This window comes from Panthera tigris, chromosome A3, assembly GCF_018350195.1.
Source record: "Panthera tigris isolate Pti1 chromosome A3, P.tigris_Pti1_mat1.1, whole genome shotgun sequence".
In the NCBI taxonomy this organism is placed as follows: Eukaryota; Metazoa; Chordata; class Mammalia; order Carnivora; family Felidae; genus Panthera; species Panthera tigris.
In genome coordinates, this window is record NC_056662.1 from 137079688 (window position 1) to 137092752 (window position 13065).

General features: G+C 52.3%; 1 protein-coding gene across 1 annotated transcript; it reads right to left on the bottom strand.

The window, feature by feature from the left end:
• Window positions 1–1678: 1678 nt before the first annotated feature.
• Window positions 1679–7628, bottom strand: RPS7 (ribosomal protein S7). Its single transcript, XM_042982581.1, has 7 exons — window positions 7521–7628; window positions 7212–7295; window positions 6879–6950; window positions 5999–6142; window positions 5247–5311; window positions 2378–2528; window positions 1679–1786 (listed from the first exon to the last, which is right to left on the bottom strand). Exons 2-7 carry the CDS (start codon window positions 7284–7286, stop codon window positions 1709–1711), a joined length of 585 nt encoding a protein of 194 aa, XP_042838515.1. The 5' UTR covers window positions 7287–7295; window positions 7521–7628; the 3' UTR covers window positions 1679–1708.
• Window positions 7629–13065: the final 5437 nt, after the last annotated feature.

The window sequence follows — 13065 nt, forward strand, 5'->3', positions numbered from 1 at the left end:
AGAGAGAGGGAGACACAGAATCGGAAACAGGCTCCAGGCTCCGAGCCATCAGCCCAGAGCCCGACGCGGGGCTCGAACTCACGGACCGCGAGATCGTGACCTGGCTGAAGTCGGACGCTTAACCGACTGCGCCACCCAGGCGCCCCTAGATGTTTATTTTTTGAGAGAGCCGTCAGCAGAGCCCCACGTGGGGCTCGAAATCGCGAACTGTGAGATGGTGACCTGGGGTAAAGTTGGTTGGGCACTTAACCGACTGAGCCACCCAGGTTCCCCTCAGCTGGTATTTTCTGAAGACCAAAGTATATGCTAAACGTTGTCGAAGACAATTAGGCAGGGGCCCTAGAGCAGCGCAAAAAAACGCAGAGCCCGGAAACCAAGATGGCTTCGCGCCAGGGAAGGGCGAGGGAAGGGCGAGGCGCGCTTGCGGCACATCATCCGGGGCCTGAGAAAACCAAACTTGACCCCAAACTGGGAGCCACTGAGCTTACCACGGTGGGGACGGTAGAGTGAGGAAACGGCAAATGGGGTCCTCGGAGAAGAGCCGGGTTCCGGGCGACTGCCTCCCCTCGGGGAGGCCTTCCTCCCTCAGCCACCGAGCAAAGCTTGAGCCGCCAAGCCGGGGCAGCACCAAGGGGAGCCCTCCCTAAAACAGCCCCAACTGCCCGTCTGGGATGGCCTCGACCCTCACCTTGCAAAATGGGGAACTACCACCAGCTCGCCTCCCGGTGTAGCTGGGATCGAATCTCCTAGCAGGGCTAATTTGGTGCAAAAGGTCACTTGGGGCTGCCTCCAAGGATGTTTCTTCCCCCCAGTGAAGAGGGGCGGCTCTGAGAGGCAGTTTTGAGGCTTAGCAGTCGTGTGTCCCAGAACTCGACACCTACCCCTCCCCCAGCCACCTGGGAGAGAGCTGGCACAGCTGGGGCCCCTGCTGCTTCGCCCCCCCCAAAACTTCTCCTCATAGGGACACCGGACCGTCGCGCGGAACACGGATGGCGGATCTGTGCGGGACACTTGATTCCACAGGAAGGGGAGCAGGGGGCCGCCCAAGGGGCCGTCTCAGTTCTCACAGGATCCCACGTTCACAGCAGTGTATGCACCTGAGACCACTGAACTGTACCCTCACAAAGGAGAAAAGGGTCAACTTGCACGTGTGGTTTTCTTTAAATGTTTATTTTTGAGAAAGAGAGAGAGAGAGAATAAACCCCAAGCAGACTCCACACTGTCAGTGCAGAGCCCAATGTGGGGCTTGATCCCACAACCGTGAGATCACGACCCGAACCAAAATCAAGAGTCAGACACTTCAGTGACTGGGCCCACCCCACCCCCGCCGGGGGGCCCCTGAAGTTCAACTTCGAGGTGGACTTTCCAGGAGACACGGTACCCGAGTAGAGCACCTCGGCGGGACTAGGATGTACCGTCGCCCCGATTACTCGCGCTCCAGTTCCCGTGGATCTTTGGGATGAACTTGTCAAAGCGCCAATACTTGGCCATTTGGGGGGATCTCACGTGGTCCCGCCCCCTCCAACATCACCGACTCCAGGTACACCCCTCGCGTGCACCCCGTTTCCCCGAACGGCCCACAGACACCCTCTCTGTTCGGAAGCTTCCAGCCTGTGCAGGAAGCTACCGGTAATGCATCCCCATCTCCGAAATTCTGAGAACCACGCCCAGAGCAGAATACTGTGAATGTTTTATTTCATCGTTTTGTCTACAACTGAAACTCTGGGAACTCAAAGTTAACATCCTTGCCCGTGAGCTTCTTATAGACGCCCGAGAAGGTTTCCACCTACGAGCAAAGAAAGAATTCGTCACAAAACTCTTAAATATGCACATTCATCTGAAAGCCTAACGATTATGCGAAACCGGGCCCTGCATGGCTTCCCCCCCCCTCAGCAGCCGGGCGCACAGGGCACGAGGGGTACGCAGGGCGTGCCCGCCTGCCAACGCTGGGGACGAGCTCATCTCTGGTGCTGAGGGACACGGCTCTACGGTCTGTGCCCGAGTGAGGTGCTCTGAGCCCGTGAGGGAGCCCGGGGACCGTCCACCTCAGTCACGCTTTCCCGGGAATGAAGGGAAGGGACAGCTCTCCCAGATTCTGACACCACCACATCTCACCCCCAGAAGGATCCACAGCCTCGCTGAGGGGAATTACCTTACTTCCAATGTTCCTAGTAACTTAAAAGGTAGAGAGTTTTGACTTTCAAAACATCCCCCACTGTGAAACCCGACACGGAATCCAAAGGGAAGCGCGCAGAGGTTCCGACGGAGCAAAGCTGGCCCTGGGTTTACGCTCGCTGGCTCTGCTGACGCCGGAGACAGGCCACGCCCTTTGCCCTCCCTGTGTCCGGGCCCTCCCGCAACGCGGTCACCCCATTACCTTGTGTTCCACGTTGTTCTGCTGGGCTTTATCCAAGTGAACCTTTATGAGCCGGCTGCCGTCCAGTTTCACACGGATTCTCTTGCCCACAATCTCGCTCGGGAAAACCAAGTCCTCCAGGATCGCGTCGTGCACGGCGGTCAAAGTGCGGCTGAAAGAGCCCAACGACGGAAGTGAGAAGCCCGGATCTACGACGCCTGCCCTCCTGTGAGCCCCTTCCAAGTCAACAACGCAAAAGGCCAATCCCAGGCCCCTAAACCAAGTTACCACTGGGCTTCCCACGGACGACTTACATCTAATCCGTCGCCAGGGCCGGTGCCAAACTAGACAGGGCGACCGACACCTACTTTCCTTCAAAGCTTAGGGGGAGTTCGACGCGACGCCTTATAAACCACACACGCCGCTCCCGGTGATCATCTCCAGGGAGCGGGAAGGCAGGGAGGGCTTTCACTTTTACACACAGCTGTAGGTGTTATTTTCGGGCACGCTTTCGACCGAACACCTCCGTAACCTCCTAACCACTCGCTCTTCTGCAAAGCCATCCTTCTCCAAAGTTGTCAAATTATCTACAAATTCCTGTGACCACGTAACTTCCTAACACAAGATCCTTCAAGAGCTCGCCACGACCTCCGAAGCTCCTCCTGGTTCCCTGGGACGGGATGGGGCACCTCGGTCCCCAGCTCCTACGCCCCACTCTCATCCCGCCACGCACGCCTCCGCGATTGTCCCACTCGCGTCCCTGACACCGCGTCAAGTCCACGACCCACGTGGCCGCTTGACGAGGAGGTTCAACTGATTCCGAACCCCGAGCGCTAGCGGGATGCTGGGATGAGACAAGAAGGGGCGGCCCTCAGGTTTAGAGGCACCTGTGTCACAGAGCCCATCAGGTCCGCTCGCCCCCAGCAGGTCCGAGACCGTGTTCCCCTCATCTGTGCTTCAGAGCTGCCAGTTCCTACGCACACGTCACACCTTCTAGGGGCTCCCGGATGCCTCCCGAGGGCTTCCTGTTCCACGGCCACGGACGGCAGGCTCAAGGGAAAGCCACTTCCCAAATCCCGCATCACCTCTCAGAAAGCAAATGACAAGGATGCCGCCCCAGTTAAGCTTCTCCCCACAGTACGAGGAAGAACACAAACACGGACATGTGTCTACCCTCCCCCTTAAAGCGTAAATCAGAATGGAATCACAGCGGCCGCGCATCTTCTGACTCCAACACGGTCTATTACAACAGGAGGGACGGGGATGCAACCTTGACCATCCCGAGCCCCAGGAACGGAACAGGCTCAGAGCAGTAACGGAAACCCTGCTATAGATTAGAAACAAGAACAAGAACAAAAAGAAGTGAGTCTCAGGACCTCACATGTACGGGAGAAAGCCGAGTACTGAAGGAGAAGAACCGTGGAGGCAGGAGGTCAGGCTGGGAAGCGGTGAAGGGCCGCGGCTGGTCACCTAGGGCTTCGCGCAGGAGCACAGAAGGCCCCACGTGTGGGGGGCAGGTCACCAGGGACGTGGTGAAGTCGTGTCCCCGGAGCCGAGGTGGAAACACACGTCTGGGACGGGGGACGGCCAGAGCTGTGGGTGGGGTCAGTCCTGCAGCAGCTGCCCTCAGAGCGAAGGCTCCGTTCTCACTCCCAGTACCGACGCTGGCTCTCACGGCCCGCGTGCTCTCCACCACCCCGCGTATCTGATCTCGGGGTCACAAACTACCCGGAACACCAAAAATTCCCTGAATCCTTATGTTACTCCAACTGCCCAGGATCAGGCTCAAAGTACTGAAGCCCAAGATGCAAGTTCCAGAAAGTGTGGCCCCTGCCCTTCCCTCCCCCACTCCTCTCCCACAGGAGCAAGTATCTGCCTGGAAGACTCGAGTCCCACCCCTTATTCAAGTGGTTTTACAAACAAGATAAAGTTAAAAACAGCCCAGCATTACTGGTCTGGCTGAAAAGAGCAACTCTCCAAGCCTCGGGTCCGTTCTCCTCATCCCTTTAGAAGTAAGGATACGAGGCACAGTACCGACTTCACCTGGAGGTCACACAGGTACCAGAGGAGTTTCCCAAATGGTCCCCAGGGCAGGGCCTGCAGGGCTTCAATAATCCAACTCTGTGAAACGAGACTTCAACAACACACCAAAAGGCCCAGATCAAGGAGCCAGCAACTCTCAGTCTGAGTTTAGGCCAGAAAACCCTAAGCCGATCAAGTTTAAAGAACACCGTTCGTGAGCATGTATAACCGCAGCAACACTTCTAATCTGATGTCAGCAACAGAAAAATGTGCCTAATTTCTTAGCCTTAATTCACTGCAAAACTAAAACGTAAAGACCCATCTCAGCCCCCTCCGCTACATCCAGTGTGCTTGATCCCACAGCTCTGCACTGAGGACCCCCTCACTGTTCCTGTCCTTTACCCAAAGAATTGGAGAAAACCCTCTCTTCTGAGAGCAACGACCTATTCATTCTACCTATGTAAACATGTAATTCTTACTCTAGAATTCATTTTAAAACATTTATACATGGGGCGCCTGGGTGGCTCAGTTGGTCAGGCGACCGACTTTGGCTCAGGTCATGATCTCGCAGTTTGTGAGTTTGAGCCCCGCGTCGGGCTCTGTGCCGACAGCTCAGAGCCTGGAGCCTGCGTCGGATTCTGTGTCTGTCTGTCTCTCTCTCTCTCTCTGCCCCCTCCCCTGCTCACACCGTGTCTCTCTCTCTCTCGATAGTAAATAAATGTCAAAAAAATTTTTTAATCAATAAAATAAAATAAAAACTAAAATAAAAAAGCAACCTACCAAAATCTTAGTACAAACAACCGAGCAGATAAGGAGTTGTTCATAAGGGGTTTACAGCACACTTTTTCGATGCTGATAAAATACTCACCTTCTGGGACGCTTTTGCTTGTTTTTTGTACGGCTTTTTCGAGTTGGCTTAGGCAGAATTCTCCTCTGTGAAGATTACCGTGGAAAAAGAAAAACCTCACGTTAGCAGAAAGCTGGCAACTGTCAAAGTGCTTTAAAAGGCAAAGGGCAATAACAATAAATTCAAAGTTTGCGAAAGTCAAACCACCCAGACCAAACAAGCTACTGAGAATTCCCCGATTTCTCATTAATTCATTCAGAATCCAGAGAATATATTCAAACAGCGCCAGAAAAAAAAATCCCTCGCTCCTGATTTGAGCCCCAAATACTGCACACCTGCCACAATGCCAGGCCCGCCACGGTAGGAACACGCCTGCGGAGCCACAGGCTAGTTAAATTTGTCACTCTGGCATTTCTCCCCCACACATCTGTTTGCACCAAGGCCAGATCTGAACTTAAAAAAAAAAAAACACAACCACCTTTCTTGACTACGGGCCCCTTTCCAGGAACTATTCCTCACCATCTGCTTTCCTCCCAAAGCATACAGCCGCCCGCTTCAATTCTGTCCTGCAGACAAACCACGGCTCAGACCCACCACACGTCCCTAATTCCCTCGTAAACGCACTACATTCACGCCCTTGTAAACGTGGAGAGCCATTTTCACGTTAACAGCAGAAATGTACTTATCTCTTTAATCTACCGCAAACACAAAGTGAAACACAAGTGATTTTAACAAAATTCCCAAAACAAAACATTCACCAGGACAACACACACCTGAGCAATAAAGACCACGTGCTTCCCGCTGAACTTTTTCTCCAGCTCACGCACGAGCCGGACTTGGATTTTCTGGAAAGACTTCAGTTGAGGAACGGGAACGAAGATGATGATAGCTTTCCGACCACCGCCAACTTCGATCTCCTGAAGGAAGAACACAGACCACCAGCGTGACCTTGAGTTCACACGCCCATCTTTCCCACCCGAGCCCAGCGCTGAGCGCGAACACTCGGCTTGAACGTGGTCAAATACTCTAGCACACCAAAATTTTAAAGAAACCCTCCTCCCGCGCTTTCCCACCGCCAGGGCCAGCCCTCCGTCTCCCCTCCCTCACAAACCCCACGCAACGATGCGTGGGCAACGCTGTGCTCCAGGAGGTAAAGTGCACAACCCGAACTGAGGCTGCTTGTCCCGTGGGCAACCTCCAACCCCGTCCACACGCGCTGCAGCTCCTAAACTAAAGACGGGAATTTGAAAAAGTGAATTTCCCCCGACACGGAGTCCAGACCGGCAGCCTGGAAAGTAGACCCGTAAAGGCTGCAGCAGAGAAGCCCCGGGAACAAGCGGGAAGGAAGCGCGTTGTTCTCGCTGCCAACATGCCCCGGTTATGAAGGCCAAGCCTCAGATTTTCTCTGCGAGGTGCTCCTTCCAGGACCAGGGAGGGGGGACGGCCGGCTCGGCCAGGTCTCTGACCCACAGTGCGCCTCCCCGCACACTGTGCCACCTTTAAGACGACCCGGGGCAGTCCCCCCACCCGCATGGCCGCACCTGCACGGGGCGCGCGGGAAGGGGCCAGGCGGCAGATCCCGCCACCGCGCCCCGCGGACGGTCCGCCTACGACCACCCCCACCCCCACCCCCGGCATAAACCCCCCCGTTACCTTGGCCGCCGTGATGTTCAGCTCCCTCAGCTGGGCTTTGAGGTCGGAGTTCATCTCCAGCTCCAGGAGGGCCTGGAGAGAGAAGCGGCCGGAGCCGACCCTCAGCGGGGCGCCCGCACCGCCCACGTGCACACACTCGGGGCCTCCTCCCGGACGCGTCCCCACCTCCACCCGGGGTGACACGCGCCGTGGGGGGGGGGGGGGGGGGGGGCTGGTGCCGGGGCGCGGGCGGCACTTGCTGCCGGAGAATGACGGACACTTGTTGGGGAGGGGAACGCGCGCGTGGGGGCGGGGGGAACACGCGCCGGGGCTCCGGCCCTGCCCTCCCCTCACCTGGGAGATGCCAGACTCGAACTCGTCCGGCTTCTCGCCATTGGGCTTCACGATCTTCGCGCTCGAACTGAACATGGCCTTCTCCTGCAAGTACAGGGCGCCCTAGCTCAGGTGTCCGCGGCCCCAAGCCACAGACCCCCGCCGGTCCCGGCCCCGCTCCACCCCGCAGAAGCCATCGGGGGGCACGGCCCGGGTAATCGGCCGCATCCCCGCCGGGTGAGCCGGGCCCGCCGATGCAGGGAGGACTCCGACACGTGTAGTCCTCAGAGTCGGCGGAAAAGTCCGCGGGAGAGAAGGCCGCCAACATACCTCGGTGAGAGCGCCGGTCTAGGAAGAGGCCTAAGTCTCGCGAGAGCGCCTCAAGTCCCGGCGGCGCAAGGGAAGAGGCGGGAACAGTGCGCGAGAGAAACCGGAAGAACCACCGAGAAAAGGTCGAAGCCGAGAGAGTCCCAGGAAGAGGCTCGTGGGGTCGGGCGCGTTGGGAACGCTCCTCCGGCGGCGCCGTGTCCTACGAGGCGGGGGCCGGGCGGCCGGGCCGGGGTCTGGGCGGGAGACGGGGGCCGAGAAAAGCAACCCCACCCCGAAGAGCGGATGTTCAAAAAAGTCTCATTTAACCCGAAGAAACTCACTTCCCCACCGAAGCCATGAAAAGGAATCAGAGGCTTGGATGCCAGTTCAGCCCGGAGAGAACCCGATGAGATGACGTTCGTTAGAGCTCTTTGGAAACGAAGTGCTTTACGAGTAAACGTGGTTTTCCGGCCCTAAACAATTTAGCCCTCGTCCCCACTGCTTGGTGCGGCGGACACTTGGGGACGTCCGCGGACACCTCTCGTGCGGGCCGGAGCGCAAAGAGCCGGGGGGGGGGGGGGGGGGGGGGCGGAGCCTGGGGCCCGGGGCGCCGAAGCGAGCGGGGCAGAGGGCTCGGGGTGGGGTGGGGGACCGTGGGCAGAGCCAGGCCGGAGCTGGACAGCCGGGGTCAGCCGGCCCTGACCTCAGAGCCGGCAGAGATCGCGTATGAGGAAAGATTGGGGGATGACACATCACTACTGGGTTCGACAAAGAAGTATTTATTACAAAAGTGCCTCCCGTTGTGCCATGCTGTCACTTCCCTCCTGCCCTAGAGAGGAACGAAAAACATAATGCAGAAACACTCTATGATGTCTATACTCTGTGCTAATGCTGCACTAGGTGCTAGCGATTTAGTAGAACCCGCTGAATCCTTGCCCTCGCGAAGATTACCTTTTGGTGAGGAAGACGGAACATAAAGTGGCAAGACCAAGTATGTAATGACAGATGATAGTAACAAACACTAAAACGAGTCAAGGGGAGAAGAAGGATTCATGCTCTAAGAAGTCAGGGAAGTTTTTGAAGAAAGATGTGGAAGAAGTAGGAGCTGTTCGCCAGGAAGAACATTCCAGACAGGGAACAACTTGTGCTAAATTGTCTGGCCGTGGCCACCTAATTTAATCTCTAGAGGTCCAGTTTCCTTGACTGTCATATTTAATGGGCCAAGCACTGTGAAAACTGCCGACACCTGTACACCAGCTGATCTCTAAGATTTCCCACCACCTTTACTAAGCTAAAATTGAGTTCATCTTAGAGTTTTAAAGCTAGGTACGTTTTTCTAATAATGCTTTTTAAAAAGAGGCCACTATCTCCTTGGAAAGTTAAGAGTCAACTTGTTCAAGAACGAAAGAAAAGTTTAGGGGCGCCTGGGTGGCGCAGTCGGCTAAGCATCCGACTTCAGCCAGGTCATGATCTCGCGGTCCGTGAGTTCGAGCCCCGCGTCAGGCTCTGGGCTGATGGCTCGGAGCCTGGAGCCTGTTTCCGATTCTGTGTCTCCCTCTCTCTCTGCCCCTCCCCCGTTCATGCTCTGTCTCTCTCTGTCCCAAAAATTAAAAAAAAACAAAACAAAAAAAACGTTGAAAAGAAAGAAAGAAAAGTTTAGCTGCACCTCTAATCTTATCGGGGCAGTCATTCCAAACACTGGATGAACTATTTCCATTTCCTTAACTCTGCACGCCTTTCCAGCCTGGTTCTGATCTCTGCGGCCCTACCAGAGTAGCACAGGAAGTGTATTCAGTGAAGTTCTTCCTGGTTTCCCCTGCTCTGTTGAGTATTAGTAGTGCGAGAGGCCATGCTTGTCTTGTTCCCCATCTGGGGGAAAGCATTGTCTCATCAGAAGTATAATTTAGCATTAGGGTTTCTTTTTTGTGGATGTTCTTTATCAGGTTGAGGAAGAACCCCTTTATCCCTGTTTTCCTTAGAGTTTTTATCTTGAGTGAGATTGTGTCACATTCTTTTCATGCAACAATTATTAGCATCTTTTGAGTTTTTCTTAGCCTGTTAATATGGTGGGTTACATTTACTGATTTCCAAACACTGAAGCTGCCTTGAATCTCTGTTACAAAAGCCCACTTGTTCGTGGAATATCATTCTTTTTAATATCGCTGGGTTCCACTTACTAATATTTTGTTGAGGGCTTTTTGTGTGTCTATGTTCACAAGGACCATTGATCCCTAGTGTTCTTTTTTGTACTGTTATTGTCTGGTTTTGTATTAGGTTAATCCTAGCATCATAAAATGAGAAGTAAGGGGAAGTATTCCCTCATCTTCTGTTTCCCAGAAAAGCCTGTGAAGAATCAGTGTTCATTCTTCAAGCACTTGGTTGAATTCTGTCGTGAAATCATCAGGGCCTGGAGATTTCTTTCTTTCTCTCTTTCTTTCTTTCTTTCTTTCTTTCTTTCTTTCTTTCTTTCGAGTATTTAATATTACAAATTGAATTTAGTGGTTGCAAAGGTATTCAAATTATCTATTTCATATGGGACTGGATTTGGTACTTTGTGCTTTTAGAGGAATCTGTCCATTTCATGTAAATAGTTAAATTCATGGAGGCGCCTGAGTGGCTCAGTCGGTTAGGCTTCTGACTCTTGGTTTTGGCTCAGGTCATGACCTCACAGTTCATGAGACTGAGCCCCTTGCTGGGCTCTGTGCTGACAGTGCAGAGCCTGCTTGGGATTCTCCCTCTCTCTCTGCCCCTGCCCCATTCGTTTGCTCGCTCTCAAAATAAATAAACTCTAAAAAACCAAATTGTTGAATTTTTGTGGGTAGAGTGGTTCATAGTATTCTCTTATTATCCTTTTAATATCCCTAGTTTTTTCTTAGGTATATTTTTAAGTAGGTTTCGCAGGGAACCTTCAAGTCAACACATTATTATAACCCTGATGGATGGAATATGCTGAATTTTTAAACCTTGGAACCTGATAGAGTGTTGCATGTGTACATTTAATAGGTATTTTTAGGCTCACGTTCAAAACTTAGAGGTCACTTTACTAATATTTATGTTGGGGAACTAACTGGTATTTGTGCATTTACTAGTTTCTTTAACTGGAAATGAGTCAGTAACATCAACAGGACTGATTAACAAATAACAGAAATGTAATCTCTCCTGTTCACTTTTATTTTGTCAACCACTTTTGTGTGCATCATTATGGGCTCGTGACTGCTCATCAGCCAACCTCTACCAGTATTCTGCTTTGATGTTCAAGTTGTCTCACTCGGTTTTGGCCAGCAAAACTGTAAACGACTTGAAACATTAGCCCCTCTTATGGGGGCGCCTGGGTAGCTCAGTCGGTCCTTGATTTTGCCTCAGGTCATGAGCTCACGGTTCATGGGATCAAGCCCCTAGTCAGGCTCTGCACTGACAGTGCCGAGCCTGCTTGGGATTCTCTCTCTTCCTCTCTCTCTGCCCCTCCCCCACTTGCCGTGTGTGTGTGTGTGTGTGTGTGTGTGTGTGTGTGTGTTTCTCTTTTCAAATAAGTAAACATTTAAAAAATGATAATAAAACATTAGCCCCTTTTTAGATGACTTTCTGTGTCGCATCATCTCTATTAAACTTTGAGCACTGTGCTTTGGCCCACGGAGCTATCCCAGGCTCGTTTCGTCCTGTTCTGTCTCAGACATGGGGTTAACCTTTTCTCCAGAAAGCCTTGGTTCCTTTTACTGGAAGAATGGTATTGGAAACCAGAATCTTGACACAAGGGTGCATCATGGGGGGCCTCCTGAGGCCGCCTTGATCTTCATAACTAGCATGATCTTTAATAGGTGTTCTTAAGGTCATACGATTTACTAATCCTCCTTGTGTGTCTGTAAATTTTAGTCCTTTTGAGGAGACGGACAGGAAGCCCCCACATGTCACAGAACAGGCATTGGACCTCTCACGGCCCTCAAGCACTGAAAGCTAATGGCAGGCACCACTGAATCACAGGGGCAGGAAATGTGGCCATTGCCCCCACTCGGTCATCGGAGACCCCTGTCCCTTTAAAACCCTCTTGGCTAGGCAGAAACCACAGAGTTGGCTTTTGGACCAGAGGCCACCTTCTTCCCAGGTGGTTGGCCTCCTGTGTAAAGCTCACATTCCTTTCAATCAACACCCATGTCTTGAGTATTAGCCTTTTTAGATGGGCAACCAAACGTGAGATTTAGTGACACTCTTAAACCATGTCAATGGACAGAAGTAGAAAAGATGCCCATCGTAAATCACTTTTTCATGTACAGATACAAGTTCATAGTGCTATTTCCAGCCCAGTTCTAATAGGACAGCATTCCTTCTGAAACCCTTGATTCTATAGTTAGATCTCCTTTTCTCATAATAAGCATCTTGATCCCTCAGCACATAAATACGATCACTTACTTGCTTTATTTGGCAATATGGGAAAACAAATCCAAAAGAACAGTTCAATATGGATATAAAACCTACAATTAATACAATTCACAATTTTTCTAGTAGGACTTGCCGTTAGTTTGCTACATTCCACAGTTGACTCATGTCCCACTCTGGCATCTTTTGAAGTTTCTCCAGTGAAAGTTTGGGTCCGCAGTTTGAGCTTATTTTCACTTTGCGGGTTTTGACATCCTAACAGCTGATACTTCCGAATACACAAAACAAGGTGGCTCTCAGCTACTAGGAGAGAGATGGTCTACTCTACATCGAGACAATGGGAAGAACTTCAACTCACTCTCCAAAATTCTCTAAGTTGTTTTTTTTTATGTTTATTTATTTTTGAGAGAGAAAGAGAGAGCATGAGTGGGGAAGGGCAGAGAGAGAGAGAGGGAGGCACAGAATCTAAACCAGCTTCAGGCTCTGAGCTGTCAGCACAAGAGCCCGACACGGGGCTCAAACTCAGAAATGTCGAGATCATGACCTGAGCTGAAGTCGGTCGCTTAACCGACTGAGCCATCCAGGTGCCCCTAAAATTCTCTAAGTTTTTTAATGTTTTATTCAGTTTTGAGAGAGAGAGAGAGAGAGAGAGAGAGAGAGAGAGAGAGAGAGCATGAGCAGGGGAGGAGCAGAGAAAGGGCGAGACACAGAATCCGAAGCAAGCTCCAGGCTCCGAGCCATCAGCACAGAGCCCGACACAGGGCTCGAACTCATGAACCGGGAGATCATGACCTGAGCCGAAGTCAGACGCATAACCGGCTGAGCCCTCTGGGCGGCCCAGTCTCCAAAATTCTTTACGTGGATTCACTTAGCTGCCTTCTGAGTTATCCACCCACAAAGATATGCAGCAGTACCAAATTCATAGAAACGGGCGCCTGGGTGGCTCAGTTACGCGTCTGACTCGGTTTCAGTTCAGGTCACGATTCCACAGCTCGTGAGATCAAGCTCTGTGTTGGGCTCTGTGCCGACAGCATAGAGCCTGATAGGGATTCTCTCTCTTTCTGCCCCTTCCCCACTCATGTTCACTCCTTCTCATACTCTCAAAATAAATAAATTAAAAACCAAAATTCATAGAAATAAGTGCTAGCTGAACAGCTAACTTCCCCTTATTTTTAAATTTCAATACCAGAACTCA

What these genes read in the sequence shown, in the direction of transcription:
- RPS7 (XM_042982581.1), bottom strand. Translation starts at nt 7,286, where the DNA reads ATGTTCAGTTCGAGCGCGAAGATCGTGAAGCCCAATGGCGAGAAGCCG. An exon ending in TGAACATCACGGCGGCCAAG is followed by an intron (nt 6,143 to 6,878) that starts GTAACGGGGGGG and finishes TTCTTCCTTCAG; the next exon opens with GAGATCGAAGTTGGCGGTGG. An exon ending in ACGTGGTCTTTATTGCTCAG is followed by an intron (nt 5,312 to 5,998) that starts GTGTGTGTTGTC and finishes TAATCTTCACAG; the next exon opens with AGGAGAATTCTGCCTAAGCC.